Raw genomic sequence first — 19,928 nt, forward strand, 5'->3', positions numbered from 1 at the left:
TCAAGAGAAGGTGCTTCCTATTGCTCCGTGCAGTGGAACTCATCAGTCCTCTTTTCTTAGACACTCAGTGGCACTTGGGACTGCTCGTCCCACACTCCTTGAAGCAAGCATTTCTCCTGGTTTCCAAGACCCTATGTACCCCGGTTTTCCTTTCCCCCATCAGCACCCCTCCACCTCTGAAGCCATCTCCTCCTCCTCTTCCTATCCTAAAACTGTCCCCAAAATTCAGAAACATGTCTGCTGGTCACCCTGAAATAGACCACCCCAGCCTGAGCCACCCTCTGGCTGCCACATCTCTCCATCCAGCTACTTTCCTGGATGGAAAGTTCTAGATGGAACTGTCGATCTGTCGGTGCAGATATGTTCATCTCATAGTTGTCCCCAGCTCAGGAAACACCCACTCTCCTACCCAGATGCTCTGGCCAAGACGATGCCCCTCCAGCCCCTGCTCTCTTCCACATCCTGGACCTTGTCTACCCACAGGTGCTATCGGATCCCCCTCCAAAATCTGCCGTAACTTCTCTCTTCTCTCCATGCTGCTGCCACCGGCCTCATCCAGGGCACCTGGACTTGCCTGGACTTCAGCAGCCACTTCCTGATGGCACTCTGGGTTTCCATTCTTATGCTTCTCTGAGCCATCTGGACCAATAGCAGCTGGAGTGGGCTTTTGAAAACATACTGCTTAAAACCCCTCTGTGACTGCTTGTTCTCTGAGGCTAGTGCCAGGATCCCTTTCAAGGTCTGCCAAATGCCCAGGCACTGCTGACCTCTCTGGTGTCACCTGTGCCTCTCTCCCCTCCCAGCTACATTAGCCCTCCCTCAGTTCCTCTAGAATGTGAGGTTCCTGTCCCCAGGGCCTTTGCACATGCTGTACCTTCTTCCATAATGTCTCCACCTCCTCTCAATACTTTGCCTATTTCAATTCCCCCTTCTTCTAAGAGACTTCTCTATCCCTTCCCAGGAGGTCCCTTTCTTTTCTGTCACTACTTCCTGTCAGCTTCCTTGACTGTACTCCTCACAGTTGACAAATTTGCTTATTTTCTCTGCATTTCTTTTTTTAAAGATTTTATTTATTTTATTTGACAGACAGAGATTACAAGTAGGCAGAGAGGCAGGCAGAGAGAGAGGGGAGGAAGCAGGCTCCCTGCTGAGCAAAGAGCCGGATGCGGGGCTCGATTCCAGGACCCTGGGATCATGATCCGAGCCAAAGGCAGAGGCTTTCTCTTTCTCTGCGCCCCTTTCTCTGCATTTCTATTGCATGGTGCTCTCTTGCTTTCTCCTCCTTCTTTTCCCTCTCTCTCAAGAATGCAAGTTTCCTGAGGGCAGGAAAGTTTACTACTTGTTCACATCTGAACCCCATGGAAGGGAATGTTGCCTGGCACCCAGCTCCACAGGATTTGGGGAGTGAGTGAATAAGGAACCACCAGCTTTCAGGCAGAGAGAACAATGGAGTGGGGCCTTGGGCACCTGTTGGATGGCTAAAACAGCTGCCTTTGACCTCCTTTATCCCAAGATCCCATGATGCTGCGACCCTTTGTAGCCCACCACCCAAAGGATCTTCAAATGGGAAGGAGGAGCAAGTCCAAGGCAGTACCCTTTGAAAGTTTGTCAACTCCTTTCTATATACCTAGACACTGGCTATCTTGCCCCATTCTGCAGATGACTAAAAGTACTATGAGCCCTAGGATGTTTCCGATAAAAGAATAAAAGAGTAGGTAGGGAGCATGCATGGGACTCTGAAACTGCACGGTCAGATATGGGAGCGAGTAACCACATGCAGCTGTTTGTAATTAGTCAGGATTAGAAAAACATTTTTGAATTCCTCAGTCTCACTGGCCACATTTCCAGTTCGTGATAGCCACATGCGGCTACCAGCTATTGTATGAAACGGCCCAGAGAGAGACCATTTACTTCATCCCCAAAAGTTCTACTGGACCACCCTGCTCTAAAATCACGCAGCCAAAATCACTGACTTTCCTACACCTCCACCTGAGGGAACAGCCTGGATGGCGTGGGGTGTAATTAAGACGTGACTCTGTGACCGAGGCTGACCAGGGCAGTCCACCTGTCAGACCCAGGTCCCTCACACCTCTCTGCACCCTGGCCACCTGGACGTGAGCTGCCACAGCTTGTGGGGCTCCTGGGGTGACTGTGTATTGATCTGTGGTCCCTACTCCACCCTGGCTGGTCAGCCTCAAACATCGCACGTATGGGGCCCCAGGATGACGGTCCTCAGCCTTCTCCCCTGGCCCCTTTGGGCCCTTTTCCTTCTGGAGCCCCTAGGGAGAATCCACGCTCCGGGGTGGAGGATGGGTGAAGTGGGGGATCCCTGCTCCACCGGGACCAGGACACAGAGGGCTGGGGAACTTCCTCTGGGGGGCGCGTGGTGGGGGCACCCTCCAAGGTCCGGGAGGCTCCCCCCGCCCCCGCGGTGCTGCCCCGCCCGCAGGGCCCCCACCCATCACCCGCCCCCCCTGGCCGGAAGCTCCGGGAGGGGGCGCCCCGCCCGGCCTGGGCAACGCGCCTGCCGCACACACTCACGGAGACTCGGGAGCCACCATCTTGCCCGGTGGACGCTCTGGCCACGGTCTCCTTGGGCTCTACTGAGCGACAGCAGCCACTAGCGGTAACCGGGGCGAAGAGGCGCCAGCAGCCCGTGAGGGACCCGGCGGCAGGCTGGGCAGCGGGCAGGGCAGCGGCGCCCTGGGGTGCACCTGCTGTAGCCATTCACCCGCCCCGCACCCTCGGCAGGCACGTGCGGGGGGGGGGGCGGGGGGGGCGGCGACGGAGGTGAGACCGCCTTAAGCGTGTCCCGCTGGGCGGGAGAAACAGGATCATTCATTCATCAGGGGCACCCGCCAGTTCCTAGAAGAGCTCCCAGGTGAGAGCCAAACAGGTATAGGGAGGCGCCAGCAAAATGCTGTGGGATCGCAGAGGAGCAGGCAGAGCGCCGACAGTCTGCAGGGAGAGCCTATAAGGTTTCACTGCAGGATAAGTGAAGTTTTACCAGGCATCCCAGGCCTGGCCCTGCAACCCTCGGAAGTTGAAAGTACAGTGCAGGTTCACAAAGGTCAAGGCAGAGTGGAGGGATGGAGGGGTGGGGGTGCTGCCTGCTGCTGGAAGGCTCTGTCTACAGTGAATACTGGGGAGTTTGACCTTCTGGGCTGGTGAGGGACCTCAGGAGAGGGGTTGGAGGGGTTCCCTGTGTGGGTTCCCAGGAGTCGGGAGGAGAAGATGGAGGAATTGGAGTTGTGGCAGACCATCCCTCCCAGACTTGGAGTCCAGAGGCCTGCGCTGGGGCTCCAGTGACATGGTTATCTGAGGCCTTGGGCTGGACACTTACCTATAAACCTCAGTTTCCCCCATCTGTGAAATGGGAATTACAGCTGGGGGAGGAGGAAAGGGCAGGGCAGGGATGGATCTGAGGAACAAATGAGCCAGGTGTGGAGGCTATTTGAAGAGGGGATGTTGGGAGCACTTGGTGATTTGGTCTCCCCTTCCCATCAAGTCACCCAGAAATGACTTCTAGCTGTGCCCTTCCCCCCACCACTGGGTATACTTTTCTCCCACACGAGACCTAGGGCACACGTTGATTTGAGGTCAGGACCTCCCCAGTGGCTTCTGGGAACTCTCCCAGCACCCTTCACACAGCACGGCTCTGTGCCACCCACTGTCTGCCACTGACATTCACCATGAACCCTGCCCCCCCCAGCTGCTGGGATGATGCGTGAGTCATGGCACATGCATACACATGTGACCGCTGGCTTGTGGGTACACTCAAATGAAGGGAGACACCGCAGACCCACGACCTGCCCCGGGAGGATACCGCACAGCCTGGCACCCACGAAAGGGTCAGCTATGGGTGGGGGGGAGCATCTATTGTGATGGCATTTTGTAGCAGAACACCCTGGCTAAGTCCCTCCCTTCTCGACCCTGGCCAGGGGTCCACAGCTGGGACCCACGGTTCATTGGTCGGTTGCCTCAAGAGGATGGGCTGTTGCTCTGGTTAAACACAAACTAGAAAGAATAGCAGAAAAGAGGCCACACTCCAGGCTCCAACTGAGGCTGGGGCAGGGGCACAGAGCAGGTGTCTTATGAATTAATATCACTCTGGCAGCTGCCCAAGGGAGAGGATCTGGGCAAACCACATCCTGCTGTTTTGCTATCATTTGGAAAAATATACTGAGGAGCACAGAGGCACACACCCTGCGGTTCCCAGGTGCCCATATGACGGCAACAGGCACAAACGCCAAGACATACATGTACACACCTCTCCTCCTGATGAGACAGACCATCTAGGCACACTGAGGTGTGCTATACAGAGGTGGTATCCATGCAGAGAGGGACAGATGCCCAGGCCGGCTGGAAGCAAAGGCCGGCCCAGAGGCCACGCACAAGCATGCACGTACACAATGTACGTACACACAGACAAGCTAGAGCAACAAAGACACGCTCATATCATATATATACCCAGAGGGACAGACACACGAGGACACCCAGACCCCTAGTAAAGCATATACAGACCATATGAAACCGCAGACAGGCAGCGAGCGGCACATGCCATCACAAAGAGATGTGTAGACACAAAGGTCTATAAACAGACACGGTCACCCAGAAATGGGTGCGTGCACACACTCTCCCTTACAAAATTAAATGCACCAGACATACACACTAGCTTGTGTAGCCAGACCCAGAGTCTCTCTCTCTCTCTCTTGCCCCACCACAAGTCACAGGGGCAGATGGGAGGGTCCTCCCTGAGGCCCACACATGTACACACACATCTCAAGGACTAAAACTCCCCTTCCTATCACAGAGGAAACTAGAACTCTGAAGAAAATGGGAATCCAGGAGGAAGAGAGGGCCAAAGGCAGGGAATGGGAGCTTAATCCAAGATCTCCTGCTTGCTCACCCCCCCAGTTGGCTTAAGATTCCCACCAGAGGGTGGGCCAGAGGGTGCTCCCACATCCTGCAGATCCCCCCCATCCCCAGCTAGAAGAAGACCCCCACCAAACCAGTCACAAGAACCCTGCCCCAGCCCTCCAGCCCTTGCCCTTGTGGAAGGGGTTCCCAAAAATACCTCCTAAAAGGTAATGGCTGTCTCCCTCAGAGAGTGCCAGGTAGCCCCTGTGTGGAGGGGTGAGCCAGGAGACCCTGATATAGGTCGGGGGCACTGGTGTGGACTCCAGGGCAGTGGCTGGGCTTCAGATAGGACCACACAGATTTCTGCCTGTCTCCCTTTGTCCACTTCTCTCTCTCTCCCTCTCTGCTGAAATAATGACTCCCTCGTCCGTAGTCTCCCCCCGCCCCCCACAACCCTCCTTAGTAGTCGAAGGTATGATTTGATACAAGGAACCTCTGGCATGGTCTCCTCAAATGGGCATCTGCCCCAAGCGTAGACCCCTCCCTCCTTCAGGGTGCCCCTCCAGTCTTCTGACCAGTCCTGCCCTCCATCCACACCCCTACCTTTGTTCCCAGCCACAGTGGAGGGCTCCCCTGCTCAGCTCTGGACCTTGGAAAAGGTACCAAGTGTCAAATGGCTACCAGAATCTCTCCACAGACAACTTTTGGGGGCCAAAAACAGCAGGAAAAGGATGGGGCGGGGAGAGGAGAGAGCCACCCTTGTCCGAGCCCCCACCCCACGCTCTGGTACCCCCAGCACTCACCCAAGAGCATTCTCTGCCTTTGGAGGCACCGCTGAGCGCCGTCTGAGGAGCAAATGAAACCAGCCAGAGAGTGACAGAGGGAAGGGGTGGGGATGGAGGGACAGGAGGGGAGGGCGGAGGGAGGGACTCCTGCTCCTGCTGGAAAGCAGCGGTTGCAGGGTCCTTTCTCCCCGCTGCCTGGAAGCAGCTGCCTGTTCCCTAGTTTCCCCCATCCCAGCCAGGGTGGAAAACACAGAGCACTTCTGGCCCCAAGGGTGGAGAATGGGGCAACTGTGGGGACTGGGGACAGGGGGCGGCCTCCATCCCCGTCCTCCAGAGAATCCCTCTCTAGTGCCTCTTGTACTTAAGTGCAGAGTTGACCTTGCCTATAGAGATTTCCAGAAAGGACGCGCGGCCAGCCCCTTCCCAGCCCGCCAGAAAGTTCTTGCTGAACTTTGCAGCTCTGCCGTGGGGCTTACTGTTACAGGAGCCCCCATTCTCCTGTCCAGCCTTACTCATCCTCTGGCCCACCATCCCCTTACATTTTACCTCCTTTGCTGAAGGGGAAACTGAGGCCCAGGGAGGTGTGACCACTACACCCCAGAGCACTGGCCAGGCAACTTGCCCTTCTTAGTCCGGAGCCTGGACCCTTGGATCTACCACCTGGGCAATGCCAGGTGGGGTGGGGGTGTTCATCTGGTCAGCTAGAACTCCTCACCCCGCTCCCCTGCTCCAGACCCTTCCCTACCCCCAGGCTCAGCTCTCTCCCCATTTGCTCCTTCCTCCCCCTCCTCTTCCAGACTAAGGCCCGCTCTCTACTCACCTGAGCACCTGGGGGCTGGGGGGGGGGTGTGGAATGGGGGAGAGGACGGGCCAACCCACAGCTGGATCCAGTCTGGCATTCCAAGCCCAGGCCCAGCGCTAACCCCCACCCCCTCAGCATCCTGTCTCCACCAGACAATAACCTGTAATCTCTGGAGAAGCCAGTAAAGGGTCTGGGGAGGGGTTGGCAGCAGCAGCTCCTGAAAACAGGTTTGTTAGGAAGAGGCTCTGGGGGAAGGAGCTGTTCCTTTGGGGAGAGGAAGGAAACTCAAGCCCAGGGCTAATTAACCCACCCAGACACAGACGGAATCTTTGTCTTCTTGAGGGCAGGGATCTAAGCTAAGCCCCCTAATTCTCCACCCAGACAACCTTGCATTTCCTGGTGGTCTCAGGTAGGGGGGAGTGTCTGATGGTCAGGTTCACACCTGGGGGAGGGGGAGGTGACAGCTGTCTAGGGAGAGTGAGGGGCACTTCTATCACTTTCCACTTAAGGAGAACAGCAGCAGGAGACTCTGGTTAGACTACAAGAAGAACTTACCCGTGGCCTTGGGCTGAGTCTCCAAAACATGCACCCAAAGGCCTCAGGATGGATTGGGGGGCACTGACGAGGAATCAGCAGCCCAGGGAGATACAGAAGCGATGGGGGGACAGGCTGAAGGGTTTCCAGGGCTTCCTGATGGGACTGAAATTAATCCATCTGCGGGGAATGGGGGGGTGAGGAGCTCATCAAGCCGGTGACTCAGGCGTGACCTGAGCTCAAGGTCTTTGATCTCTGGGGCTCAGAATGCAGCAAGAGGCTTGTGTCTCAAAGACTCAGAGAGGAGATGGAGAGTCTGATTAGAACAGGAGCTAGGGGAGGTCTGAGGGTACAGGGCAGGCAACAGCCTCCACCCACCACTCAGACCGCTGGCCACCCCCAAAGCCGTGGAGTCTTTGTCCCGAAATCCATTATCATCTGAGTTCATCTCTGTTCTTCCGTCCACCTTAGTGTCTACTCTGTACTCCCCACCCAAGGCCCCCCTGGCCTGTTCAGAACTTAAGTCATTTCCAAAATCCCCTTCTCTCTTCTCTCTGCTCCGGTGTCATGTTGCACTGGTGATGGTAGATGTGGGGGGCGGGGGGGTGGTGGTGGTGGTGAATTGTATGGCTGGGTCAGTCCTGCCAAGAGAAGGGAGGGACTGGCTTTGGGAGACGTCCCTCCCCTCCCCAGCCAGGTGAGGCCCAGTGGGGGAATGGCTGGCATCTCCCCATTCTTCAGTGGAGGTACCAAGGCACAAGGCAGAGGAGAGGCCATGGGTTCTGAGCGCTGTGACATCATCTGGGAGCCAGCCTGCCTTCTCTGGCCATCCCTTCTCCACATTCCTAAAACATCCAGGTCCAGAATCTCGTCGTATAGGCTGCTCTCCTCAGCAGCAGCAGGACTAGGGTGGGCGAGTCGGACACACTGGGATCTGAACCCGCTTTGTGGCTTTGGGTGTGTTGCTTACACTCTCTGAGCTCCAGCATCCCAGTGTAAAGTGAGAAGTGAGCGCCACCATCTCCTGGCGTCGCTGGGTGACGGGGGAATGCCTTGCCTCCCAAACAGTTTGGGTCCTAAGCAGATGCCTCCAGATCCACCCCCCGCCCCGTGCCCTCTGCAGGCCCAGCATTCTCAGTAGAGGCTAAGGCTAAGAGGGACGAGCCAGCAAACCTTTTTGCAGATGTTCAAGAACAACCTAAAATTGTTTGTGCGTGCATGGTGGTCAGCAGGGTCACTGAGTTCAACCTTATCGGGGCGGAGGAGCCGGGTGCTCACTTAGCCCACCCTGTGGGAGGAAGGGCAAGGGGGGCAGGGGAAGATAGCTCAAGACACATTCCTGCAGGAGGGAAGGGCCTGCTGCATAGGAGACAGATGGGGTGGAGAGGGTGGGTGGGGGAAGTTGGGGCAGCATGTGGGGGGAGGGGTTGGGGGAAGTCTCGGGTACCTGCCATTTCCCCATCCTGTACCCCCTCCCAAGTGTTCCAGGCTCATTTAGGTGTGGCTGAGCAAGGAAGCCTCTGACCTAAGCACTGGCAAGGAGGCTCAGAGAAAGAAGAGTCTCCGTACCCGCCTCCCGCGGGTGGCCTAAGGGACATGAGGAGGAGAGGGTCCCCGCCTCCCTGCCTGTGATGGCCTGTCACCATGCAAGCTGCCAGCCTCACAGACCCCTAATCAGAGTGACAGCTCCAGGAGGCCTCCCAGTGCAGCCTTCCCACCCCCACACCTTCAGTACCCTTCCAGCGAATGAGTGGTCCCTCTAGCTGCCACCCAGCTGAGACCTCACGTGTCTAGCTGCGGAGCCATGTGTTAAAGGCTCCTTAAACCTTGCCTCAAGCCTCTTGAAGGTTTTTGTGTGACTATTCCGTTCAGAGGCTGAGGCTACCCCCAGTCAGCTACATCCTCAGGGCCTTCTGCTCTGGCCCAGTCCCCACCAAAGGCTAGGAGAGGCCTTCGGCATGGCTGAAGGCCCCTCGCCCCCAGTCCTCACCCCAGGGCAGCTGCTGGGGCTGCCTCACCCACCCCCAGCGCTCAGAGAGCCAAGGAGACAGGAGAAATCCATGGGAGTGTGTGGAGTGGCCTGGAGTAGGCTCAGAAATAATGAGGCCAATGAACAACAGGTTCTTAGCTGGGGCCCCCAAATTCCCGAGTTCCCACAAATCCGAGGACCCTTGATCCCTGCCCTAGGCCCAGCTGTCCCCCTCCCATGCTCGCACAGCCCAATGCCCTCCCTCATCAGGGCAGTGAGAAAGGTCTGCCCCCATGGCTGCCGCCCCTTCTGAGCTGTGCTTGTGCCCAAGGGCAGGCTCCAAGCACCCCTCCGAGCAGAATCCTGGCACAGGCCACCACAGATGACTGCAGGGACAGCAACTCACTTCCCATTTTGTAATCTGGAGAGGAGGAGCGGGCATCCCGTCTCCTGGTGTCCCCACAAACCTACCCAGAACTCTGGGGATGAGGACTGTGGAAAGAGGGAAGCCCAGAGAAGGGGTTCCCATCCCTGTGGCCCTTCTGCCTCTGGCCACATCTCGTGCTTTAGCCTTTTCTCCTCGCACGCCACCTGCTCTCTCCAGGGGGGCACGGTGGGCAGGAAGGGAGAGAGGGAGGACTGTACCCCAGGGTCTGCCATCCAGAAGTAGGGCTAAAGAGGCTATGCCAGGGCTGGACGGCAGATCCTGGGGCAGACCCAGGCCAGACTCGCCTTCCCCACCCCCTACTGCCCTCCAGGCCTGCTTCCCTGTCGGTGCCCCCCTTCTGAGGATGGCACTGCCTGGCACAGCATCCCCTCACCTGGAGTCATCCTGGACACTTCCCTCTCCACATCTCTCTGTCACCAAGTCCTGTTGCTTCTGCTACAGAAAAGACCCCAGAATCTATCTATGTCCTGCTTCTTCTCACGTACCCCCAAGTCTTAACCTTCCCTCTTGCCAGAGACATCTAAAAACTCTAATGACTCCTGCTCAGAGCCCTTCAGGGACACCCATCACCTTCAGGACAGAGGCTAAGCCCCCAGTCTGGCTGTGAGGCCTTTCCAGCTGGTTCCCACTCACCTTTGGCTGTGCCCACCACTCCCGGAAGGCCACGACAGACCTCAGATCACAGAGCATTGGCTCTAGTTGTTTCTCTGCCTGGAATTCCCTTTCCGTCTCCAAAGTCCAACATCAACATCACTTCTCTGAAGTTTCCCCTGACTTCTGTCAATTCCCTTCTGCCTCTGACTTCCCCAAGCACCATCTACCCGCCTCTTTGGAACCTGCTATTATCTTGGACAAACTTGTCTGCCTGTGTCTTCAGACCTTTCTTGACAGGCAGGTTTGCCACCTTTGAAAAGTGCAAATTCCTCGGCAAATCCCATATGTTTCCAGTTACATGCAGAATCTAAAAAAGTCAGTCTCAGGGAACCTGGGTGGCTTAGTCCATAAAGTGGCTGCCTTCGGCCCAGGTCATGATCCTGGGCTCCTGAGATCGAGCCCCTGGATTGGGAGACTGCTTCTCCCTCTCCTCCCCACTGGTACTCTCTCTTGCTATCTCTGGTTCTCTCTCAAATCAATACATAAAATCTTAAAAAAAAAAAAAATCTAAAAAGTCCTTCTCGGAAAAATAGGGATTAGAGTCATGGTGGTCAGGGGCTGGGGGTGGGGGCAATGAGGAGCTGCTGATCAAGGGTATAAGTTCCAAGCTGTCAGATAAATAAGATCTGGGGATCAAATGCACAGCATGGTGACTGTAATTAACAATGCCATTTTACACACTTACATTGGGAGCTGTGAAATGCTATCGACACTCACATACAATCACAATTATGTGAGGGGATGGAGATGTTGAATAACCTTATTGTGGTAATCATTTTGTATTACACAGGTGTATCAAGTCATTACACTGTACACCTTAAATTGACATACATATCAATAATATCTCAATAAAGCTGGAAAAAAGTAAAAATACGAATCCTCCAAACAGCAGGTTGCCTAGTTGATTTCTACAAATAGCTAAAGAATGAATGAGTGACTTTTGAACATAGACACACACACAGACACACACAAACACACTCCAGAAATATCCATATAGTCAGATACACTCTTACTCAGAGTCACATCCTCAGTGTCCAGCCCCAAGCATTCAGGTAGAGGAGCTGGTACCAGCCCTCAGGCCATCCCCTTCCTTTGGTTATGAAGTGACCTCTGCCTGCGATGTCCTTTCTTCCCATGCCCCTGTTCCAAAGCTCAGTGTGTCCCCCTTCCTCCAGGAGGCCTTTCCTGGTGTCCCCAGGTATAATCATCCCTTCTCCCTTAGTACCCACACGTGGCACCCACAACACTCTTTGCTCTTTTTGTGGCTGTCTCAGACCAAAAGACAAGACTCCATCTTGGAGTAGGACGGTGAGGAGTCCAATGGGGATTTGTCCCCGGGCCCCAGCACAGCAAGAGAAACGCAGTGGGTGACCCGTGACTATTTGCCAAAACAACAGTATAGCGCTCTGGCAAAGCTCCTGACCCAGGCTGCAAAGTAGGTTTCCAGTGGCTGCTCCCAAGAACCAGGTAGAAGTTCTGGCCCTCCCCACCTCCCACACTGGGCCTGGTTCTGAACTTGTTTCCCCTGCCAGCCAAGCAGCCTGCCTCTCCTCGTTTCCCCCATGGCCCCCACGTGCCTGTCAGCTCAAATCACCCTCATGAATGCATTCACCCATTTCCCCCAGAAATCTGTCTTGTAGCCAGCAGCCCCTTCAGCTCACAGCCAAACCTCTGCAAAGTCACCCCAGCCAGGGAGAGGCAGAAATCCTGGCCAGGAGTCCAGCTGCCAAAGGAGGAGTGGCTTCCCCTGTCTGTCCCTCAGCTGGAGGGCTGTGCACCTTGCTGACCCTAAACTTCAGATACTAGAGCAGAGGCCCAGGCTATCCCTTGTCAGAAAGGCTAACCCTGCTGGGGGGCTCCAGACTGGAGAAATGCTGCTTAGGGATCCTGACCCCCCAGAGACCTCACAAGGAGAGCTCCCACACCCCAAAAAGACCTCAAGAGAAGTTCCCAGTCCTAAAGACCCTCAGATCCTAAGAGACCCCATGGGGGGCTGTCCTGATGTATTGGGGGGACTTCAGACCATAAGGACCCATTGAAGGCACCCCAGATGCAACATTTCCCCCACCCCCAAGAGAGCCCACAGCCCCAGAGCCTCTCACAGGGTCCACACGGAGCCTGTGGGAGCATCACCCCTCTGCACTGACCTGGCCCGGTGGGGGTCTTCCCCAAGCTGAGCTGCCTTAGCCGCCGCTGGTGGGCGCGCCCCCCACAGTGCACTTGGGCCTGGGCTGCTGAGTTCAGCTGGATGTTGCAGACATCACAGAGCGTGTAGGATGGCCGTTTTCTTTCCCGCTTGGGCTTAGGCAGTTCTGGGGGCCGAGGGGGGCACTCCGTAGCTCCAGATACGGGGGGTTCTTTCTCACCCGGGGGAGAGGGGCTCAGTGGCCGCTTCATACCTGAGCAGAGAGAGAGGGAGACAAGTCAACAGGCTGAGTACTGTGAGCACACAGAAGGAGCGAGAGGGGCTCAAGACCCCGAGACAGACACCTGTGCCCTGTGTCCCAGATGAAGCTCCTCAGCTTTTGGACATCCCCAACCCAAGGGCGGCCAAGGGAGCGCGACAGGGTCCGCTTCAAACAAAGCAGCATTAAAACACTGGAAGAATGTCTACAATGGTCTGGAAGACGGTCACGAATGTCCACACACCGAGAGGCCGACACCTGGGGACTTGGCTCAGAGAGGAAGACTTGGATGTTGGGGAGCAGCCAGGGAGAGGAAGCAGTAAGGTTAGGGGAGTCGTCACAGTGCAGGAAGCCAGGGCCCTATTCTTGGTCTCACAGCAGGCGCTGACAGTCCTGTGACAGGCAGGCATGTGGCGCTTACTGTAGCCGCTAGCCAGAGGGGTGACTGCAGAAACCCTACCTCCCTACGCCCAGTGCCCGGCCGGTGACATTCACAAACGTTGACAGTGTGTGAAACCATCCCCACCCCTGGCCCACGTGGCTCCAGATGTCCCTCGCTGTGGGGGCCACCCAGGCCGTGGCAACAGTTGATATTTTCGGTGGTGACCTGGGCCCTGCTGCCCGCGTCTACGGAACACAGCCTTTTCACACACTCACACACACGTGCACACACACATCCCTTCCAGGCCCCTCAGCTGCCACACACCATCTTTCCGTTCCAATTCACTTCTGTGGAACCTTCTGCCTGACTCCTTGGCTCTCACCTGCTCTCTTCTTGGGTTGCCAACTCTCTTCCTCACACTGAATGGTCTTCCTTTTCACTTCCTGGATCTGTGTGTGTGTGTGTGTGTGCGCTCTCTGCCCGGGCTGCACCCGGGGGGGGGGGGGGGGGGCTCCCTGAGGGCCTGGCCTGAGCCTCCCTCACCTCCTCTGAGGGGACAGAGAATTCCCACGCTCAGGGACATGTGACTTCCTCACAGCGCTCAGAAGAAATCCACCCTGAGGGCCCCTTGACTTCGGGCCTGTGGCTTCCAGGACTGTGAAGCAATACGTTTCTGTTGTGGAGCCCACCTGGTTGGTGGTACTTTGTTGCTGTGACCCTAGGAAACGGGTGCATGGGAGGTCTGACTTGTGCGCTTTCAGAGGTGCCTAGTGGCTTGAGGGGCAGAGGTCCCCGGGTCCCCGAAGCCCGGTGGAGCGGCAAAGGTGCAGTACCAGAGACAGGCTCCAGGTGGCGCAGCGACCATCTAGCGGGTAGGGAAGCGGGGAAACTCCATACCCCTCCTGGCGGGGAGGAACCCATTTCTCTGCACTCCTGCCGCCCCTAGCTCGAGCCATGCCAACCTCCCAGGCGCTGTGTCGGGGGTGCAGGGCACAGTCCTGCCCACAGAGGGCATCCTGGGAGGTTACTGCCCTCACCTTGTGAGCGATCCCCTCCTGGGCGGCCCAGAGGCCCACGTACTTTCAGCATACTCTCACCTCCACGGGGAGGTCATCAGAGCTCTGTTCCTGCCTGCACAAGTCTTCCCCTACCCTCCCAGCAGGAGGAAGAGGCCAGAAAAAGTACCGCTTGAAAGTGGTTTTTCTTGCGGGGTGGGAGGGGGTCCTCAGCTTGCCAGTGGGGAAGAAGCTTCAGGGGAATGAGCTTTTCCTGGCCAGGCCTGCCCCGCCAGTGAGGGGTGGGGAGACTTTGAAATCTCGGTGCCATTTATGACAGGCGGGCTGAGGACACGGCCCAAGAGAGCCCACAAGTATCTGCCAGGGGGCTGATTAAACCTCTGTGATATACGGCCTCTGGGCTCACCGGGCCTGCCTGGATTCAGTGCTAATTGTGCTCCCTGGCTGGGCTGCCGGCCTGCTGTAACCTGCCTGGCCTGACCCAGCCTTCCCAGCTGTCCCCTGAGGAGCCACGCTGCAGCTATGACTCCCAGCCAGAACCTGGGGAGGGGTGGACACTTTTGAGGGCACACACGCATCTGTGTGACCCCTGCCGTGAGCCTCGGCTGGCCAGCACCCCCTGCCCTCGCTCCCCTAAAGCAGCAGCATGACTCACCCTCACTGGATCCACACGAGGACAGGACCTGTCTCCCATGTTCTCTTTAACAGAAGAGGAAACTGAGTCCCAGAAGAGGGGAGTGGACTTGCTTCAAAGTACGTGGAAAGAGGGGTGCCTAGGTGGCTCAATGGGTTAAGCCTCTGCCTTTGGCTCAGGTCATGACCTCAGGATCTCAGGATCCTGGGATCAAACCCTGAGTAACACTGGGCTCTGCTCAGCAGGAAGCCTGCTTCCCCTCTCTCTCTCTGCCTGCCTTTCTATTTGTGATCTCTGTCAAATAAATAAATAAAATCTTTTTTTTAAGATTTTATTTATTTATTTGTCAGAGCGAGAGCGAGCACATGCAGACAGAGAGGCAGACAGAGACAGAGAGAGAAACAGGCTCCCTGCTGAGCAAAGAGCCGATGTGGGACTCCATCCCAGGACGCTGGGATCATGACCTGAGCCGAAGGCAGGCGCCTAACCAACTGAGCCACTCAGGCATCCCATAAATAAAATCTTTTTAAAAAATTAAAAAGGACGTGGAAAACAGTGAAGAGCTGTTTCTAGAAGCTTCCTTGCCTCTCTCTTTACCCAGCTGATCAGGCTACGTCTTTAGAATTACGACCGCATTTATTGAGAGCTTACTACGTGCCAGGTGCTTTGCACATAGGATCTCTTTTAAACTTCATAACAACCCTGTGAGGTGGGCACTATTCTTAACCTATTATCCCACTTCCTAGATTAGAAAACAGGCATCGAGAAGTTTCATAGCTATATGGGGAACCTACACTTGTCTGATCCTGAAGCCCAAGTTCTTAACCACTGCCCCATTCCCCCTCTCTTTAAAGCCTGCCAACTCCTCTTTTGAACTTCTGGGTGGGGAGGGGGTTTTACAGATTCTGGGAAAGACTCCTGGGGGGACGGGGGGGTGCTCAGGCCCTAACAGGCTGGAGTGCTTGGCAAGGAGGGGCCACACCCTGGCAAGAAGAGGCTGGAGCCAAAGAGGCTGGGAGAGAGGGACTTGAAGAAGTGGGGAGAACTGAACCTGAACTGAGTTCTGGAAAAGACCAAGTGAAAGCGCAGAAGAACAGCATGGACGTACCCAGGTGTCTGACTGTCTGTGATTTGCACAGACAAAGCTCTCTTGCTCCCACCTTCCCTAAGAGAAGGCCAGGGCTGCAGCAGGGAGCTGGGGTTGATGCTGGAGGGAGCCACCATGTAAAGGCAGGCTCACACAAGAGCTGGTGGAGGCCAGGGTTGCTGCCTGACGGCCTATTTGTCAGTTCCTAGGGACCTGGAGCAGGAGGGGATGGAGGGAGCACCCAGGCAGGGCCCTAGGGCTCCACCTCCACCACTTTTGCTGAGTGTTGAATGGACTTCGGGGCTTGGGTTTCCGTGGGGCCCTCGGGCACTGCAGTGGAGTGGAGCTCTAGGCCTGCCCGTCCCAAGAGGGCTGGCTGGAAAGGGACCCTGGAAGCCATACAGCACAGGGTGGGGAGCTGTTCCAGCTGTAGCTTGGGGAAGGGGTCCTCAGGAAAGAGCCACTTTTGCCAGAGGGTTAACGGGAGAGGAAGGGTCTAGGTCTGTCCCCAGCCTTTGGCAAGGCATGAAGGGCTCTCTCACTAAATCCTTAATGAGCCCAATTACACTCTGGTATTATCCCCCATGCCTGCCAACCTCTACCCTCCCACCTTCCCCAGCCAGGTCCTAGGCCCTGCCTCTGAGCAGGGAGCCTGGCTGGCTGGCCAACCTGGGGCTAGTCCCTGTCCCTCTGGGCTTCAGTTTTCCCTCTTTAAAGAGAGGGGGGTTGGGCTGGCCTAATCTCTTAGGTCCTTTGCAGGCACCTCCAAGCAGCTGCCTCTGAGGTGGGGCAGCGGGGAAGACCGGCCGTATTGGTCTGTCTCAGCCACCAGAGAAAGGCAGGGTGGGTTTGGAGAAAGAACTGCCCCTGGTGGGTGCCCCTTGCCCTCTGGGCACTGTGCAAACAGCCTCCATTAACCCTCACAACAACCCTGTGAGGCGTTACAAGTGAGGAAACTGAGGCTCAGAGTCGAAAGGAGAGGCAGGTGAGTGGGGCCAGTCCTCTCTCATCCTGTAACACAGGGGGAGGGGTTGCACAGCCTGGGAGTTCCTGTCCCACTCACTCAAAGGATCCCCAGCAGGGGCTGGGGATCCTGTCCCTCCTCACCAACCCTGCTGTAGAGTAAAGTGTCTGGAAGAAGAGAGGCCTTGTTTGTTCCTGTTCCAGCAGAGCATGGACCCTCCGGGGTCCAGCTGCCCACTCAATGCCCCTGAGGGGCCACCACTGAGCCTACTGGGCTCTCCTGTCACCTCTCCTCTCTCAAGGCTGACAGCTTTCTAGGGTGAGGAAGGGGGAAATTAGCCACTTCAGTGCTTGGCCACCACAGGGTGGCATCTACCCCCACCATCCTGTAGGCTCAGAGAGCTGGAATCACAGCCAGGTCACACCTAAGCCTCCCCACTAGAGGAGCCTAGGATGGCCATGCCAACCCCCAGCCCACACCTCCCCACTTTGCCAAGGCACCAGCAGCTCCAGGTGCCAGGGCCTGGGGGGTGGGGGGGTTTCCCCTGGGCAAACCAAAGCAGGCATGTCTGTCTTCCTATCCAAAGTGGTGACAGAGGCAGCCCATCACCTTCCCCTGGAGATGCGGGGTACCGGGGATTTCAGGAGTAAACTGGCTAAGAAGTGCTGAAAGCCAACACTTGCTCCAAGAAAGGGAGACAGAGGGCATGGGAGGTGAGGGAGATGAGGTCACCACCCCCCCACCTCCCCACCTCCCCTCCCCCAGTCTGCTCTGTCCTCATCCCTATAGGCTGGGTGTCCCAGAGGACCTCCTGCCATCCTGACACCCCCACAGGTGGGGGCTGCCTCTCCTAGGCAGTGGTACTCCCTCAAAAGAGCCTCACGCCACCCTCAGGAAGGAAGTCCTTCTTGCTATCTAACCTGCAACTCTCCTTACAGGGACCACAGTGACCACACAGAGAAGCTGCCTCGAACATGGTGACGGGGACAAGCAGTTAGGAAGGTAGTATTAGCCTCAGCACCCCGTTTTCTAGCCTCTGGTGCCGGGCCAGGCCTGGGAAACCTGATTGCTGTGCAGGACAGCCCCTTACCTCCAGCCCTCTTAGCATCAGGGCCCAGGATCTTGTCCCCAGGCCCCCAGATCCACAGCTTGCTCGCCCGGCCCAGCTCTCCACAGGCTGAGGGGAAGCTCCCTCAAGCCCCATTCCCTGCCCAAGAGGGCTCCACGACCAACACTTCCAAGCTAGGGCCAGGGTGTCCATCCAGGGAGCCAGAGGGAGGAGGGCTGAGAGTCCCAGACTGTTCGAGAGTTGTGGGTAGAAGGCAGGCCAGAAGGGCCCCACCTGTGCCCTCTGCTGAAGATGAGGCTACAGGCTTGAAGGGGGAAGTGTAGACAGCAAATGGAGGGGGCTGGCGAGTGTGCTCTTTGCACCCCCAAAGAGACAACAGGAGATCTCCCCTCCTCCTTCTGTTCTACTTAATCCCAGGGACTGATCTAGGTGGATTGATTCTGGGGTTCTCTAAACTCCTTAGGAAAAGAAACTGAGTTATTTGTCGAGCCCTCTGTCTCCAGATAATGGTCCCCTCCTGAGGGTGGGAGCCCCACCTTCTCTGCCCTGTGGTTTCCAGCCTCTCTCCCCCTAGGGGACCTGGAAAGTTCTTCTTGCCATCACTCTTGTCTCCTCTCCCAACCTCGGCGTTTGGCTAAATTGCGGTTCTTGCCTGCCCGCCACCCCCCACCGCACAAGGTGGGGCGGGATCCTTGCGGCTGCCCGCAGCCCTTCAGAGCCACCCCCAGCTGGCGCGCGGGCCCCCTCAAGCGCTCAGCCCCAGCGGAGCTCTGTCCCGGATGGGGAGCCGGGAGTGCGGTCCCGCGGCCGGCGCCGGCGCCTACCTGAAGGGCGCTCCAGACCCGATCTGGGCTGCATCCCGCTCCCCACGGCCCCGGGGGCGATCCGGATTCCTGGCTCCTGGAGGTGCGCGGCGGTTGAGTTCCGGCCTGCGAGTCCCCGGGCAGCCGCAGGGCTACCGAGCCCGCCCCCGGCCGGCCGGCTCCCAGCAGGTGCCGGTAGCCCAGTAGTCGCGCCGCTGGGAAAGGAGCACAGGGGAGACCCCGGAAGGGAGCTGCACGGCGGGGATCCCTGGGAAGACAGGCGAGGGGAGACCCAGGAGTGCTCCCTGCAGAAGGGCTGGGCCCAGTGGTGAGTATTCCTGGCAAGGCATGAATGCCCCTTGGCGTCTGGGGGGCCATAGAGCTCAGGGAAGGGAGTCCCAAAGGGGTCACTTCCCAGGGCTCTTTTGTGATCTCCCCACCTCCGGCAAATTGCCCCTGTTTTGGGGGGGAAGCTGGGAGAAAAGGGGGAAGCTGACGTTCAGGGAGCACCTACTGTGTGCCAGGAGGGATGACATTCAATCCCCATGAGGACTCTGCCTGAACTCGTTTGATCCCCATTTTACAGACCAGGAAACTGAAAGATTGTAACTGGCCCAAGTCACACAGGAAGTGAGCACCAAGTGGGAGAACTCCAGACTGCTCCTAGGATCCCTTTCCAGGGGGGGAAACGTCACCGGTGTGTGCGGCTGGGAGAAATCTTTCCTGATTTCTCCCAGGGCATCCGTACATGGTGTCCGGCCCAGAGTGGCGGAACAACGCAGGGGCATTAAGCCAAGCCGGGGTAGGCAGTAGGCAGGGGCTGGAGGCGCGACCCTCTGAGAGCGCTCTGCTATCTTTCTGTTAATGGAGAGGCAGTAGTAGGGTAAGAAAGCGAATCTCAAAGAAAGGGGGGTGGGTAGAAATGGCTCTTGTATGGGACTCACTCCCTATTGTGTTCAAGGCTGGCCTCCTGTTTACCAGGCCCTGTAAAGGGGAAGTCCCACCACAGGGAGCCCTGCCCAAGCCTCACCCAGGGGCAGGGCCCCTGGCTGCCACTCAGTTTCACAGAACTTCTTTCTGGTCCTCACAGCCACCAGCTCACTCCTGTCTTGAGGCCTTTGCCCCTTCTGTTCCCTCGACCTGAAACCCTGAAACTGCTCCCCTGACCTTCACAGGCTCATTCCCTTGTAGCTCAGGCCTTGGTTCCAATGTCCCCTCCCCAGGCCCCACTGTCTCAGCCCTATTGTTCTTTGTTCTAGCCCTGGGATACTTTCCTCCTGGCGTAGCCCCCAAGATGTCCATCTTCTGCTTGGTTACTTACCTGTCTCCGTTGTGAGGGCATGCCCTTTATTTCCCAGGTGTCCCAAGCACCAGCACAAAGCATGACGGTAGCTAACAGATGCTCAATAAACAGTTGTTGAAGGAATGCATGAGTTCCTCCCCTCTCTAAAAAGGCAAATCCATATTACACTGCACACTTCAGCGGGGTGAATTGTATGCTCTGTGAATTACATCT

At 56.9% G+C, this 19,928-nt stretch overlaps 1 protein-coding gene across 10 annotated transcripts in view; it reads right to left on the bottom strand.

Annotated features, from left to right (window-relative positions):
• The window catches only part of C18H17orf113 (chromosome 18 C17orf113 homolog), a 51,757-nt gene that overhangs the window by 15,783 nt on the left and 16,046 nt on the right, over positions 1–19,928 (bottom strand). For 6 of the 10 annotated variants that reach the window (XR_004280374.1, XM_032319717.1, XM_032319716.1 and 3 more), the window contains exon 2: positions 12,200–12,451. Coding sequence is in view for 6 of the 10 variants with exons in the window: in XM_032319717.1 (XP_032175608.1) it covers positions 12,200–12,451 (252 nt within the window). In the remaining 4 variants the exon portion in view is untranslated. Of the gene's footprint in view, positions 1–2,541; positions 4,846–5,663; positions 6,245–12,199; positions 12,452–19,928 lie in introns of those variants that run through there. The other 4 variants (XM_032319720.1, XM_032319714.1, XM_032319713.1 and 1 more) reach the window with 4 other exon arrangements.

The sequence above is a fragment of the Mustela erminea genome, chromosome 18 (genome assembly GCF_009829155.1).
Source record: "Mustela erminea isolate mMusErm1 chromosome 18, mMusErm1.Pri, whole genome shotgun sequence".
In the NCBI taxonomy this organism is placed as follows: domain Eukaryota; kingdom Metazoa; phylum Chordata; class Mammalia; order Carnivora; family Mustelidae; genus Mustela; species Mustela erminea.